This window comes from Myxine glutinosa, chromosome 2 (assembly GCF_964187855.1).
Source record: "Myxine glutinosa chromosome 2, kmMyxGlut1.1, whole genome shotgun sequence".
In the NCBI taxonomy this organism is placed as follows: Eukaryota; Metazoa; Chordata; class Myxini; order Myxiniformes; family Myxinidae; genus Myxine; species Myxine glutinosa.
In genome coordinates this window covers 90921606-90938381 of record NC_136262.1, presented here as the reverse complement: position 1 = coordinate 90938381, position 16776 = coordinate 90921606, and the positions used below count along the sequence as shown (strand labels likewise).

At 45.4% G+C, this 16776-nt stretch overlaps 1 protein-coding gene across 2 annotated transcripts in view; it reads right to left on the bottom strand.

Moving 5' to 3' along the window:
- LOC137421585 (tyrosine-protein kinase ZAP-70-like) overlaps positions 1–16776 on the bottom strand; it is a 137043-nt gene that overhangs the window by 64956 nt on the left and 55311 nt on the right. For both annotated transcript variants that reach the window (XM_078771227.1, XM_068107789.2), the window contains exon 2: positions 1760–1834. In XM_078771227.1, the coding sequence (XP_078627353.1) occupies positions 1760–1834 (75 nt within the window). The remainder of the gene's footprint in view (positions 1–1759; positions 1835–16776) is intronic.

Here is a 16776-nt window from a genome sequence, read left to right as displayed (position 1 = left end):
ATAAACACAAATAAATAAATAAATCATGCATACAAACGGAACAGCTTTCTGGATAAATCCTATGAATCAGCCTTTCGAAAAACTTAGAATTAGTCACACAAATATCATCAATTTAACGACAAGTAGAAGACAACATTTTAGCTAAGCCTGGCTTCTCCTTCATCAACTTTTCACAAATGAAAACTCACAATAAAAAAGAAAAATGTCCGCTAATAGGGAGATACAGTTCCTTCCCATTGAATACCTTTTATTTGTTGAAATATTTTCCCACAAAAAGATACAAAAGTGTTAAAATACAATTAGCAGCATCTTTAAATTGTTTACAATTAAACTCCACAATCCTGCCTTAAATAAAATAAAATCATTAAAACCCACATACTTTTTCTTTGAAAATAAAGACCTATCAAACCTGATGCATATACATTTATTATAAGAGCAAAGACTTTATCAAAAACACTAAAGAGGGATTGTTAACCAGTGCTAAATCCAAATTTGTATAAATAAATAAAAACTACCTTTAGAGGCAATTTTTCCCCGCAAGTGGGGGTTGGCCTTTTTCGGGGACCGTGGTTGTTGTTTTTTTTTTTGGTCCCCTTTTTTAAGCAATGTTTTACGGCCGGATGCCCTTCCTGCCGCCAACCCTTTTTGTCGCCTTTTTACGACAAACAGGGAATTACCAGTGAACTGGTACTCAATTTGCCGACCTCGGAAGGATGACAGGCTGAGTCAACCCCCCTGGCGTTAATTCAGCGATCGACCGGGATTCGAACCCAGGATCCTAGGATCCTAAGCTGGCACCCTAGCCGCTAGCTCAACACCAGGCTACATCCTAAGCTGGCACCCTAGCCACTAGCTCAACACCAGGCTACATCCTAATGGATCCTAAGCTGGCACACTAGATCCTAAGCTGGCACCCGAGAAAATGGATCCTAAGCTGGCACCCTAGCCGCTAGCCCAACACCAGACTAAATCCAAATTTGTATACAATGTAGAAAAAGCTAAAACATCAATAGATTTAATATTTTGGAATCTAATCCTATCTAAGAACTCTAAAGTGGGACTAAAACTCCGGAAAGTGTTGATTTCAGAATTCTTACTAATCACTCCCTAACCACTCGTAAACCTGAGGTAACCAGGACTGACAGGTAACCAGGACTGACAACTGTTTTCAAACATTACATTGCCTAGCTTCCAGTAGAACCTAAACTTATATGGGTTTTTATGAAGATTAGGGATCCAGAAAAAAAAGGAGAATGCATAACTTTTACACACACACACACACACACACACACACACACACACACACACACACACACACACACACACACACACACACACACACACACACACACACCTTGGAATACAGTTTCAGAATTACATATAGTCTGGTATTGGGAAGACAAAAACAAATGAGTTCAAGGTTGTGAGGAATATGCAGCAAAACGATAGCGAAGAACATGTTTGCACCTAATGCCTAAAAGCTAATTTACTCATTTTAACCTCACGAATTTAACACATGTGTAAATGCTTTGCTATAAGTATAAGTCACAGTCCAGCCAAATATAAATAAATAAAACTTTAAAAAGCAAAACCTGTCAATCTGTGGGTGAAAGAGAGAAAAATGAGTGAAAGAAAAAGAAAATGTTTTGTGTTTTGTTTCAATGTATGAAAGTAAAAGCACAAAACATGGTCTTTGTTTCGTGTGTAAAGGAAGGAAAAGTAAAAGCAACACTGCAATTGATTTTTAAAAACAATTTACCGTGAGATACTGTTCCGCTTCTTCACGGGTGATGCAACCATAGAAATATGTCAACTTCTTCAAATCCATCTTCAACTGTTACAAGAGGAGCGGTTGTGGACAAAAAGGTCAGTTATTTCCTAAATCGATTTCATAAACCAATTTAATTCACCAAACTTGTTTTTTATGTTGAAGGCTCCAGTCACACACTGTATAGTCCTCATCGAGGCCTTAAATAAAAGAACTGCATTCATAGGAAAGTGAAGCAAGAGAGAAACGTCGAAGAGTTTTTTTATGATTGAACTATGAAAACAAAACCAACACATTTTAATCTAATCATAACCAAATTCATTGTCCGGAACAAGTCTGCAAATAACTAAGAGGCATTCAAGTGCCATTATTGGGCAGTACGTTGAAAAACATAATGCTCTCTGTTTTTTGTTGTATTCAAGTTTACCTTTGCTCGGTGTTAAACCTCCCTCATTTACCTCGACTTCCTAGAATATACTCCTCCACGACAAGTCGTGAACATTTCCGGGCTGAGAACAAACCCTCGACATGTTGCCGTTCCATCCCAGGCTAGTGCGGTTAAAGGCAGGATTGTGGAATTTGGGCCGTTTACCAACACACATTCTCATGCTCTTTTTGAGAGGCACACGTGACATTTTTAAACATCCACCATCGATTCTAGCAGATCACACAGCTGGCTTTATATAGTTGAGTCGGAATTCAAACCCAGACGAGACAGCTCAAAGTACCTCCGATCTATCCTGTCATCATAGTTTCCAATGGAGGAACAAATTTCAGTATTTATTATACGAATGCATTGATTGTAGCAACATTATCCGACATGTAGGCTGGAGATGCCAACCTGTCAAATGACAGCGTGTATTCATGCATTGAAATCGAGTTAAACAAAATTCAATTTCGAGAAAATAGTACAGATTTGTCCAATTCACTATCAACGTTGACAGGTAAAAAATAAATGCAGGTTATCAAATTAATTTAAAAAAAAAAAGAAGTGTCACGGAAATTTCACTAATACTGAGTAAACTTTTCCCACAAATTATAACTGGCCTATTTGGCATTTCCAACTGAGCACACAATGCTGGAATCCCAAGCACAAATCACTAACAAATTCTTTTCATTTGTCCATTGTCTTTCAATGTCCTTGTTTTCATGTAAAGGTACACTGATGTCTCCGAATGTCACTTTCTTGCTTGTAAAATATACAAGGGGAGTTCAGAATAATTAGGAAAAAAAATACTCTTGAGAGTCCAAGAAAAAGCATCTTCTACATTTTTCAATATAAAAGGACAGCAAATGTAATGAGGGGAGTCATTTTTATTATACTAATTATATATATATATATATATATATATATATATCCATATATACATAATTTACGAGTATATATATAGTGTTGCGGTTTTGGAATAAAGGTTAATTCCCCCTCGTAGGTAGACGCACCACAACATGAAGCCTCGCAATAGTTCAGTTATTTCTTAGTAAATGTAAGCGTAGTCCTTTCCTGTGTTTAGTTTTGCGTTGAGTAGGCCAGTGAGCTTAGTAGTGTAGCAGCATAGCAAACCTGTTGTGCATTTTGTGATACAAGCACCAAATTTGGCACAAATGTACATTAATATGTTGCGAACATTTTCAGATATTGGGCCACTTGAAATTCCGTAATTTGTTTTTTCAAATTTTTTCAAATTTCGTAATTTCAAATTTTTCGGGTGACACCGTCACAATTTCGGTCTTCGAGGCCGGCCGATATAGTGGGGCGGCTTAGCCCAAATATTCAAAAGAATTGTGCATTTTGTGATACAAGCACCAAATTTGGCACAAATGTACATTAATATGTTGCGAACATTGTGTGGTCAGCAATGAAGACGAGAGTCTGAATTACATGTATGCAAAAGACCTTGTGAACCAGTGAAGCAAATACACGGGTAAGCATGAATTAAATCTAGGGCATGATATAATTTCCATGATGTTTACCTCTACACTCAATGGTGGAAGGAGGTAATGTTTTGATCCCAGCTTGTCTGCATGTCTGTTTGTCTGTTAGTCCACAAAATTCCAGACAAAGCTTGTAGTAGTGGTAGTTGTAGTGGTAGTGGTGATAACAGAAATTGTTATATAGAACTGAACTTATATTATTATTATATGCAGAAAATAACTTCATTTCTATATGCCCTGCAGTGGACAGGTTAATTGGTTTATGCACTGAAGGGGTCACCCTGGTGTGCACTGCTGTGTTCTGCCTCACTGAGTTGTTCAGGTATGATGTACTCAGCACAAGCTTCCGGTCGGCCCGGAGGTGGGGGTGCGGGGCCTGTCACGGAACGTCAAAACAAACGGCCTGCCGGGGCCGCCCAAAAGTCGGGCGTGAGGGGCGCGTCCACTAATGGAACGCCTCTCGCTTCCCAGATCGAGGGCCACGTGGTCAGGAGAACCTCGTCCCTTCCGGTCACACTTTGCCTATCGGCCGGCCTCGAAGACCGAAATTGTGACGGTGTCACCCGAAAAATTTGAAATTACGAAATTTGAAAAAATTTGAAAAAAAAAATTACGGAATTTCACGTGGCCCAATATCTGAAAATGTTCGCAACATATTAATGTACATTTGTGCCAAATTTGGCGCTTGTATCACAAAATGCACAATTCTTTTGAATATTTGGGCTAAGCCGCCCCACTATAGGTGTTCTTTTGGCGCTTTGGTTTGGTTTTGGCGCTGAAATGCCACGCAGCAGGCCTGAACAAGTATACCGAGGCCGAAGGGAGGCGTGGCAGGAGGAGTGGTCGGTAAGCACGAGCCGCCAATCAGGGCTCGAGGGGAGTGGCTAACCACGACGACCAGAGGCGGGATTTGGAACATTTTAATCGGGCCGGGGCGGAGCCATAAAACCCGGATCCGAGTCCCCCCACCTGAGAAGCAGTTCTGAGTTAAGATGAGTTGAGAAGAGATGAGAAGGAGTTGAGTCGGCAAATGAGTTCCGAGATGAGATGAGTTCCCGGTGAGTTGAGTGCCCGGTGAGAACAGTTGAAAAAGAGTCGAGTCCTCAGTTGAGTTTACAGTTCCCCGAGAGAGTGAGTTAGGTTGAGCTTGAGAACGCGAGTGGAGCTGCAGGACGAACTAATTGAATTGCCGATTGCACACGAACTTTCCCCGTGCCCTGCGCTCTGCGCTGTATTAATCGCGCGCTCGAGAGGACGACCCGCACCGGGCCACAGACGCGCGATTTCCTCCTGCCTGCCTTCGCCTGTGTACGTGCCGCGAAGATCGGAGGGCCACGCCGGGCAAGCTGCCCCGGAGTGACTGGCGGCAGAGCGCGCTTGGCATGCGAACATTCTTCTCCTCCATTTCCCCATGTGAGTGAGTGGGCCCTGTGTCTGGGCTAATAAGTTAAACTGGTTAAGCTTCTGCTCTGTGTCCCCCTTCATCATTCCTTCATCATTATCATTGTAAATAATAATAAATCATGTTCTTCCTCTAATCTGACCGCCCTGTCCCTTCCATCCATTGGCTTCGCATGATACGAATAAAACCGCTCGAATCGGGTTCCAATAAAAGTAACAGCACGAGTCCCATGATACGCATACCACTTGGGCGTACTCGATTAAGCGTGGCTTGTGCGAGGCTCGATCCCCACTTTCGTGGCAGCGTGGGTTAAAGGTACGTGCGAATTTGTCCCGATACCCTTTTTCACGTTTGCCTGGAAGTGGCGATTCGGCCTCGCGGACCCGAAGACCCAGGGGGAAAAAAGGGGTTTAATCCCCCCTTTATAACGGGAACGGGCTTCGGGAGACCCGCAACAATATAAATATATATATATTATTTATATATATATATATATATATATATATATATATATATATATATATATATATATATATGTATATATATATATATATGTATATATATATATATATATGTATGTATATATATATATATATATATATATATATATATATATATATATATATATATATATATATATATATATATGTATATATATATATATATCATACAGTCACGTGAAAAAGTAAGTACACCCCATGTAAAGTTTTGACTTTTTCAACATATTTCATCATACAGCTATTTGATCTTCATTTCAACACTATTGATAGATAAAGGTTGATATTAAAGCGCGGCGTTACGCGCGCTGCTTGTGAGCAAGGAGGAAGCGGACAAGCGGTAACATATAAACGTCTTTATTGTAAGACTACACTGTAACACTGAACTCCTCCGGGCTGGTCGCCCGGTGTATATCATGAGGCCACGCCTACCCCTCGGGCGTGGCCACCGCCCACTTGGTGCGTGGAATGATGTCACCACGCCAGTGGGCTTTTGTGTCCGCCACACGCGCCCCCCCAGAATTCCCGCGCACCTGGAGGGCCAGTTTGCGGGGCAGACGAATGACCCGGCCGAAGCGCCCCCTGGCGATCGGCGGCGTCCGGGGTGCAGGGATACCAGGTGGGATGCCCCTGGCTGCCCCTGGGATGGGTGCAGGACCGGGGGGCGCCGTGGCGGCGGGGCTGGGCGGTGCCGGGGGTCCGCCCGCAGGAGGGCGGCCCCGACGTGGGGGTCGGGCCACTGGCGGTGGATGGTCCACATCGAGGTGGGCCGGCTTGAGGCGGTCTACCGAAACGCGGTCAGGAGTACCGCCGATGTCCAGGGTGAAGTGCTTCGCCCCGGTCTCCAGCACGCGGAAAGGCCCGTCGTACGGGGGCCGCAGTGGTGTCCGATGGGCATCGTGGCGGACGAAGACGTACTCCGCCGTGCGAAGCTCCGGGGCGACGTGCGTCGGTGGGTGCCCGTGGCATGCCGTTGGCACCGGGGCGAACCTCTGGGCGGTCTCTTGCAGAGCGGAGCGCTGCTGTGCCGCGGACCATGGTGCCGTGGAGTCGGGGAGGAACTCGCCCGGCACCCGCAGCGGTTGCCCGAAGACCAACTCCGCCGCGGATGCGCGCAGGTCCTCCTTGGGCGCCGTCCGGATGGGTGGCGAAGGACGGACACAACTCGAGCGGCCGTGCCGGGCCCGAGGGAGGCGACGACGTGGCAGTAGCGCGTGTCATCGCCGGTGAGGTGCCGAAGCTGAAATTGGGCTTCGGCCTGGACGAACCAGACTTCGGCCTGAGCCTCCCAAAATTCCGGAAGTTTGACGAAGGCGGCCATGGCGATGGCGTCGCGTGTGGAAGGATCGCTCCGGCAGATCCAACGTCGAGGGTCACCAGTAAAGCGCGGCGTTACGCGCGCTGCTTGTGAGCAAGGAGGAAGCGGACAAGCGGTAACATATAAACGTCTTTATTGTAAGACTACACTGTAACACTGAACTCCTCCGGGCTGGTCGCCCGGTGTATATCATGAGGCCACGCCTACCCCTCGGGCGTGGCCACCGCCCACTTGGTGCGTGGAATGATGTCACCACGCCAGTGGGCTTTTGTGTCCGCCACAATATAATATAACAAATATCATGAAACATTTATATTTTGTAGTCAATTGTATATATTGTACTGTAATATTGTACACACTGTAATATTGTACAGATTATATTGTACTGTAATATAATAATATTATATTGTACACTTCGGAGTAGACTTCCGGTCCCTCGAGCGACGTGGCTTGCTTCGATCTCTCCACGGCATCAAAGTTTGAGTGTTTTCCCGTTCGTTTCTTTGTCAAATTTCCGCTGGGTATTTTGTTGTGTATGTGTTATTGTGTGTTTCTATTTGGTTTTGGTTTCGTAGTTGTTGCAAATTTGTGTGTAATTAGTCGTTTTTTTGTTCACCGCCTCGTGCGGCCTGGTCTCTCCTGGCTCCCTCCCCCGCACCCCCCCCCCCCCCCCCATCAGTGTTTTGTGAATATGGGTTCTTTCCTTCATAGTATTTGCTTGTTTCTTTGATTTCTTTTCTCCCCCCTACCTCTCACGAACATCTTACCCTTTGTCCAGGCTTTTGAAAACAGAACAAACAAATAAACAAACAAAAAAAAATTCTATATTAATTCTTTCTCTCCTCCCGGACACGTGCTTGTTCGCTCTCCTCCTCGTCTCGACTTATGCCCCGCCCCCTATACCTCGTTTTTCTTCCACCTCTGCTCCTGCTTTCTCAAATCCACGTTCTCACTTAAGAGACTTTTCCCAGATTGTTTTTCATGGTTTTGTTTAAATATTATTTAAATATGTTTAAACTGCAGCCGCGATGCTGACGCCGCCCCCCCCCCCCCCCCCAGAATTTCCATGTTTTAAACGTTCCCAGTGTGTACCCTGGATTAGAATAGGTACACCGTATCCCTGCGTGTCGTAAGAGACGACTAAGAGGGTTGGCGTCAGGAAGGGCATCCGGCCATAAAAACATTGCCTCAAAAAGATAACCATGACAATTAAAACTACATATGGGCAGGGTACAGCCCGAAGTGGAGATCGGTTTCTGAGGTTTGGGACATGGAATGTAGGGACAATGACAGGGAGATCAGGAGAAGTGGTGGAAGTATTGGTCAGAAGAAGAGTGGACATATGTTGTGTGCAAGAGACGAGATGGAAGGGAAGTGGTGTGAGAATGGTGAAGGGTAGGCAGGGACAGAAATACAAGTTTATGTGGCAAGGGTGCCTGGAGGGCGTGAATGGTGTTGGTGTCCTGTTTTCTGAGGAGTTTGTAGACAGTGTGGTGAGTGTGACCACACTGTCTGAGTGTTGTGATACAAGTGTGAGTGATAGGTTGATGATGGTGAAAATGATGATTGGAAAGCTCTTGGTGAACGTCATCTCGGGATATGCTCCGCAGGTTGGTCGAAGCGATGAAGAGAAGGACAAGTTCTGGTGTACGATAGAGAAGCTGATGGAAAACGTGAAAGATGAGGAAGTTGTTGTGGTAGGAGGAGACCTAAATGGACATGTGGGAAGGAGTATGGATGGTTTTGACGGAGTTCATGGGGGTTACGGATATGGTGTGAGAAATGGAGGAGGTGAAAGGATTTTGGAGTTTGCTGATGGAGCTGATTTGTAATACTCAGTTCCAGAAAGAGGATAATAAGCTTGTTACATACACGTCAGGTGGGTCGACGACTACCGTTGACTACCTGATGGTGCGTAGGCGAGATAGGGGGCACCTCCGGGACACAAAGGTGATCCCAGGGGAGGAGGCTGTTTCACAGCACCACTTGGTTGTCTGCGACATAACGGTGAAAGGTGCGAGGAGAGCTCGGCGGGTGAAGTACCAACCGAGAATGAAGGTGTGGAGGTTGAAAGAGGTGACAGTAAAGCCTAAGTCACACATAGGCGGATTTGTCGGCGACTACTGGCGACTGGAAAAATCGCCACCACCCGCCGACAATCGTAATGAAACCGTAATGGACGGTCTTCTGTAGTCGTGGTTATCCTCCCCAGGTCGGCTGCAGTCGGCAAGAGCCGCAAAGGGGCCAAATATTGTTTTTAATGTTTAAAAATGGCGCGCTCAGTCGTCCTCAAAAAAGATCCGCCATGCTGTCGTGATGGAACCGCCATGCTGTCGTCGGTATCCGTAATAAGACCGTAAAGCGGCCGCAACCCAGTCGCTCATAGTCTTCCGCAATCGCCCCAGCATCGCCCCACCAGCTAGCACGGCAGAGATGCGAATGCCATACGGCCTTCCTGTGGCATCTTCCCGACTACGGGCCGACACTGTTGCGGCTGCATATCGACTACAGAAGAACGTCTCCCCTGCGGCTATGGGAGACTGACGACGACAGCAGTAGGACTAGTGGCGGCCGAGTTACGGCCATTGGCGACAGAGATACGACTGCCTGGCGACTGCATTACGACATACCACGATTCCATGGCAAGACAGGATGGTGTGAGGGTCTCCGTGGAGTGAGGTCCTGTGGTGCCGACAAGGATATGGCTTTATTGTTTGGACTTGGGACTTTTGGGAACTTTATTTTTGGGACTTTGGTCCTTTGGAAACTTTATTTATGGGACTTGGGACCAGTGGAAATAATTTGTTGGACTTTATTTCCATTCTCTCTCCCTGCAGAAAAGTTTGATTATTACATTACAATGATACATCTTTATTAACTTTCTTATTGTACATCAAACATCTTTATGCTTCATGTCATACATCATTGAAATGAATAAAGTGAAATGTAAAACAGAGAAATAAAGATTTAAAAAGTTGTGTGAATCGTCTCCAATCGCCGGCGGTCTTATTGCAGTCTTGCGGACGTCGGAGTAAACCGCCATCCGGGCCCAATGCAGTCGCCGCGATCCGCCATCGGTCGTAATCTAGCCGCCAGACTGTCGCCACGCTGCCGCCGTGCATCCGCAATGCAGTCGTCGTCGATCTTCAACAGTCGCCATCCCACTCGGGGCGTCGTCGCAATGCAGTCGCAATGTGGCCGCCTGCAGTCGCCATACTGCCGCCTGACCATATTTGACCGCCCGAAATCGCCAGAAGTCGCCGAAAAATCTTGATCGCCGGCAGTCGCCAGTAGTCGCCAAAATATCCGCCTATGTGTGACCGGGGCCTAAGGGAGGCATTAAAAGAGAGGCTGAGTAGAGTCAAGGATGATGTGGTTGAGCTTGAAAGTGGTTGGATGTCAATGAAAGCTAGTCTGTTGGGAGCCGTTGGTGAGGTATGTGGATGGACAAAAGGACCACCGAGGCACTCGGAAACATGGTGGTGGAATGATGAAGTTGGAAAGAGGATTGATGAGAAGAGGAAGAAGTTCAAGGAGTGGCAGAAGGCGAAGGGTACGGGAGCAGAAACAGCAGCGCATGAAAGTTATAAGGCAGACAGGAAGGCTGCAAAGAAGGATGTAGCAAAGGCGCAGGCGGCATGTAGGAAAATGTTCGGAGAACGCTTGGATTCGGAAGAGGGTCAGAAAGCAGTATTCAGGATTGCACAGCAGATAGCGAAAGAGGTGTGATGTGATGGGGGTGAGTTGCTTGAAGGATGAAGTGGGACAAATCGTTGTCGACCCAGATGGAATTAAAGGAAGATGGAGAAGATGTATGGAAATGCTGTTGAATACAGAGAATGAATGGGATGGCAACATAGAGAGTAACCCAGTTTTAGGACCGGCAGTGAAGATAACTGAGAAGGAAGTTGAGGAAGCGATAAAAGCAATGAAGGGTAGAAAAGCGGGAGGGCCGACGGGAGTTGTGGGAGATATGTTGAAGGCAGCAGGAAGTTGGGGTGTGAAGAGAATGACAGAGATCTGTAATCTGGTGGTGAAAGAAGGCCGCATTCCAGTGGGTTGGGAACTGAGTACCCTCGTCCCTCTATACAAGGGGAAAGTTGACCCTCTGGAGTGTGACTCGTACCGAGCGATAAAGTTATTGGAGCATGGAATGAAGGTATTGGAAAGGGTGTTGGAGAGGAGGATAAGGAAGAAAGTGAAGATCGACGAAATGCAGTTTGGATTTATGCCAGGAAGAGGAACGACAGACGCGCTTTTCATTGTGAGGCAGTTGCAGGAGAAGTACATGGAGAAGAGGAAGAAGTTGTTTCTTGGGTTTGTTGATCTGGAGAAAGCATTCGATAGGGTTCCACGCAAAGTATTGACATGGGCATTGAGGAAGCTAGGAGTGGAGGAATGGTTGATCAGAGTAGTGATGGCAATGTACAAAAGAGCACGCACAGCTGTAAGGACGAAGGACGGGAACAGTGGTGAGTTTGAGGTGAAGGTGGGAGTGCATCAGGGGTCAGTACTAAGTCCACTACTATTTGTAGCTGTGATGGAGGTGCTGGCTCAGAACGTAAAGGAGGGTTTACCGTGGGAGTTGTTGTATGCAGATGAACTGGTGTTGATTGCGGAAAGTATGGATGGACTGAAGGAAAAGATGAACAAGTGGAAGGAATGTATGGAGACAAAAGGTCTGAAGGTGAATATCGGAAAGACGAAGGTGATGGCAAGTGGTAAAGCATGTGGTGAGGTGGAAAGAACTGGGAAGTGGCCCTGTGCTGTGTGAAGGAAGGGTGTCGGAGTGAACTCCATTCAATGTACAATGTGCGCTGAGTGGGTTCAGCAAAAATTGTAGTGGTCTGAGAGGGTCATTAACTAGTGGCAGCTACATTCAAATGTAAGGTGTGCACAGAGGGAGCTGCAGATGGAGGAAATGTTGAGTTGGATCTTGGAGATGGCGTGAAGCTGGAAGGTGTGGAAACATTTTGCCACCTCGGAGACATGCTGAATGGAGAAGGTGGATCAGACTCGGCAACGGTTGCTCGAGTGAGATGTGCATGGAAGAAGTTTCGGGAACTGAGTGGCGTGCTGATGATGAGGGGAGTGTCGTTGAAGCTGAAGGGAAAGGTGTATGCTGCATGTGTGAGAAGTGTTATGATTTATGGGAGCAAGACATGGGTAATGAACGTAGAGCAGCAACGAAGTTTGGAAAGGGTGGAAATGCAAATGGTTCGACGGATGTGTGGAGTATCGTTGAGAGAGAGGAAGACAAATGATGAATTGCGAAAGATGATGGGAATAGAGCCTGTGATTGATGCTGTGAAGAGGAACAGGTTGAGATGGTTTGGTCATGTGTTGAGGAAGATGAAAGTGACTGGTTGAGAAGAGTGATGGAAATGAATGTAGAAGGAAGTAGAGGACAGGGAAGACCGAGAAAGACTTGGCTAAAGATGGTGGAAGAAGAAATGCGGGCAAGGGAGTTAACAAGGATAGATGCAGAAAATAGGGCAAAATGGAGAAGATTGTCATGGGGACCGCAAGGCTAACCCCCTCTCTAGCAGGGAAAATGGCCTTTAAAATGCATGCTGTTGTTGTTGTAGTCAATTGTATAATTTAAATAAACATAAATGCAAATTTCGCATGTGGAAAAAGTAAGTACACCCCTACATTTATCACTACTTCAAATACCTAAAATTAGAATCAGGTGCACCAGCTCAGGTGCAAATGATTAGAACATCGTTAGAGAGGATCTTGGAGGAACCTGTCTTATTTAAACCTCAGACATTTAGTTTGGTTTGCTCTTTGTTGTTGAAGTGTGCGGCGTCACCATGCCTAGATCAAAAGAGCTCTCTGAGGCCTTCAGAAAGAAGGTTATAGATGCCTATGAGTCTGGGAAGAGATTTAAAAAGATCTCCAAACAATTTGAAATCAATCATTCAACTGTCCGGAAGATCATCTACAAGTGGAGAAGATTCCAAACAACTGCCAACGTGTTCAGGCCAGGCCGCCCCAGCAAGTTCAGCCCGAGAGCAGACCGTAAGTTGCTGAAAGAAGTCTCTAAGAACCCCAGAATGTCATCACGGGACCAACAGGTAGCTCTTGCCACTGTTGATGTCAAAGTGCACGAGTCTACCATTAGAAAGAGGCTGCACAAATTTGATCTACATGGGAGGTGTGCCAGGAGGTAACCTTTGCTGTCCATAAAGAACATCAAGGCAAGACTAAAGTTTGCCAATGAGGCAAAGACCAGCACTTATTGAACAATGTGCTCTGGACAGATGAATCAAAGGTAGAGCTATTTGGCCACAGTACCACAAGACATGTTTGGCGAAAACCAAATACAGCATTTGACCACAAGAACCTGATACCAACTGGTGGAAATGGTGGTGGAAATATTATAGTTTGGGGCAGCTTTGCTGCATCAGGGCCTGGGCAGCTCACCATCATAGAATCCACTATGAATTCTTCATTGTACCAGAGGGTGCTTGAGGATAATGTGAGGCCATCTGTCGGGAAGTTGAAGCTCAACCGAAGGTGGACCTTGCAACATGACCAATGACCCTAAACATACCAGTAAATCCACCAAGGAATGGCTGAAAAGAAAGAAATGGAGGGTTCTGGAATGGCCAAGTCAAAGCCCGGATCTAAATCCCATCGAGATGTTGTGGGGGGATTTGAAACGAGCTGTGCATGCAAGAAACCCCTCAAACATCGCACAGCTGAAAGAATTCTGCATGGAGGAGAGGGCAAAAATTTCTCCCAGTCGATGTCAGAGACTGGTAGACAGTTATAAGAAATGCCTACTTGAGGTTGTTTCTGCCAAAGGGGGCAATACCACCTATTAGAGCCAAGGGTGTACTTACTTTTTCCACATGCGAAATTTGCCTTTATTTTATTTAAATTATACAATGGACGACAAAATGTAAATGTTTCATGATATTTGTTTTATTATATCACCTTTATCTATCAATATTGTTGAATTGAAGATCAAATAGCTGTATGTTGAAATATGTTGAAAAAGTCAAAACTTTACATGGGGTGTACTTACTGTTTCATGTGACTGTATATACATATATACGAGTATATATATATATATATACAGACTTTATATACAGCAGACAGATATATATAGGTTGAGTCCCACTTGCTGCTATATATATATACGTATATATATATATATATATATATATATATATATATATATATATATATATATATATATATATATATATATATATATATATATATATATATATATATATATAGATAAAACGAGACTGAATCGCCACTCCCGCAACGAGCGTGGAAAAGGGTATCGGGTCGATTCCACACGTACCTTTGGTACCCATGCTGCCACGAAAACAGGGACCGGACCTCACACAAGCCACGATAATCGAATATGCCGAGCTCTTTGCGTATCACGTGACTCGTGCCGTTACTTTGATTGAACCCGATTCGAGCGGTTCTATTCGTGCGATGCTAGGCCAATAGATGGAACTGACGGGGACGATCAAATAGAAGGAAGAACAGGTTTATTTACAATGTACAGGGCGAAGAGAACAGAGCAGGCTTAGGCAGTCTTAACTTAAATCCCAGACAAAGGGCCCACTCACTCACGCAGGGGAAAAGGAGGAAGAACAAGTTCGCGCGCCCAAACGCGTCCTGGCGCCGGTCGCTCCGGGACAGCTCGCCGGGCGTAGCCCTCGGATGCTCACGGCACATGTGCTGGGAGTGCAGGCAGGGAGATCGGGCATCTGTGCCCGGAATGGATCGTCTTCACACAGCGCGATTAATACAGGCAGCAGCAGAGCGCAGGGCACGGGGAGAGTTTGTGTACAGAGGCTATGACAAGCAACTCAATCCATTCGTGGCTACAATGTCTCTTTGATCTCCGACTCAACCACCACGACTTTTAGGGCACACTCCACTTTCACCACACGTCTCTCGCAGCTCTGTCTGACACTCCGACTTGTCTGACTCTCGACTGAGGCGGGGGGCCCGGGGCAGGCTTTCCTGGCCCCGCCCCAGAGTCTTACCCGAATGTTCCAAGCCCCTCCTCTCGTTGCAATTGTGAGCCACTCCCCTCGAGCACCGATTGGCTGCTCGCTGCTTACCGGCCACTCCCCCCTGCAGCTCCTCCCTTTGGCCTTGCCAGACTTGTTCCAAGCCTAGCACATGGCATTCTAGCCCAATTGAGGCCTCCACTTACTGGCCTGCTCAACGCAAACTAACACAGGAAAGGAGACTACGCTTACATTTAATAAGAAATAACTGAACTACAGTGAGGCTACATGTTGTGGTGCAACTACCTACGAGGGGGGTCATCCTTTATTCACAAAACCGCGACTATATATATATATATATATATATATATATATATATATATATATATATATATATATATATATATATATATATATACATATATATATATATACATATATATATATATACATATATATATATATATACATATATATATATATATACATATATATATATATACATATATATATATATATATATACATATACATATATATATATATACATATATATATATATACATATATATATATATATATATATACATATATATACATATATATATATATATATATATATATATATATATATATATATATATATATATATATATATATATATATATATAATATATATGTATATATTATATATATTGTTACTGATCGCGGATTAAGATGTTAGTTACCGAGCGGTTTGGTATTGCCGCGACCGTTACAGGATCCCTGACTCACCCGATTCACCCAGAACCTTGGCCGTATCGCACCACAGCTGCTCAATGAGGGAAAAGACAAAAACGACGCAATGCAAGAGGAAAAAGGAATAAAACGAGAAGACGTACAGACGAGTAATGGGGTTTATTATTTACACACACAAGCAAAAAGGAGCAATCAAGTTTATTTACAAGCACATAAGACGCAGGTGACACAGGGAAAATACTAGCTTACCTACAGGCTTAATTAACCCAGGACAGAACAAACAAAAGACACTGACTCACGCGGGGAATTGCAGGAATGGCAGGATGTGGATGGCTGGAGGGAGAGGGAGGTCCAAGGGGGTCCCGCAGCACAACCGGCGCGTTTAGCAGCCGCCGTTCAGGCCAGGCCCCACGCTGCTGTTTTGGCTGCTGTGTACGTCGCGTGCTTTGCCAGGCCTTGTCTGACTCGTCTGGTCCAAACCCTCAACTCTTTCTTGGTTCTCTCACTCCTCACCACCGACTCCTCACCGCAACCAACTGACCACCGACTCCACTGACTGACTCTTCACGACTCTCCTTGACCACCAACTCCCTCTGGCAACCGACTCAGACCAACTCAGAGTGCATCTCTCCTGGGAACACCCCCGCCGTGGGTTATATAGGCCCCGCCCCTCAACCTTTGCGAACCTCCCCCAAACGTTCTCTCCCCGCCCTCTCAAGCCAAACCCCTTGTTCATGGTTGGTCGAGTGGGCCGGCTCACTCCTCCCCTCTCTGACGAGGTGGAGACCCGCCTTCCTTCCCCCAACCCTGCCTCGTGGTCAATGGCGGATGAAGGGAAAACCGCCCAACATGCAGTTGGCAATGCGAATTGCAATTGACGGGAAGGGGGGAATGGAAGTGTTGGGAGTGGGAATGAAGGGAATCTATCTCTTTCACTGGTGCAATGGAGTATTTCAATTAATGGAAGACACAGCCTTACACTAATACACATAATAAGGATATAACTGTCAAAAAAAAGATATATCGTGTCCTGCATGTATGTTTTATGGACTAACTACGGAAACGCCCTTTGACCTTTATACAACCACAAACGGAGGGAGGAGGGGTGATATTTTACAACAACCTTTTACA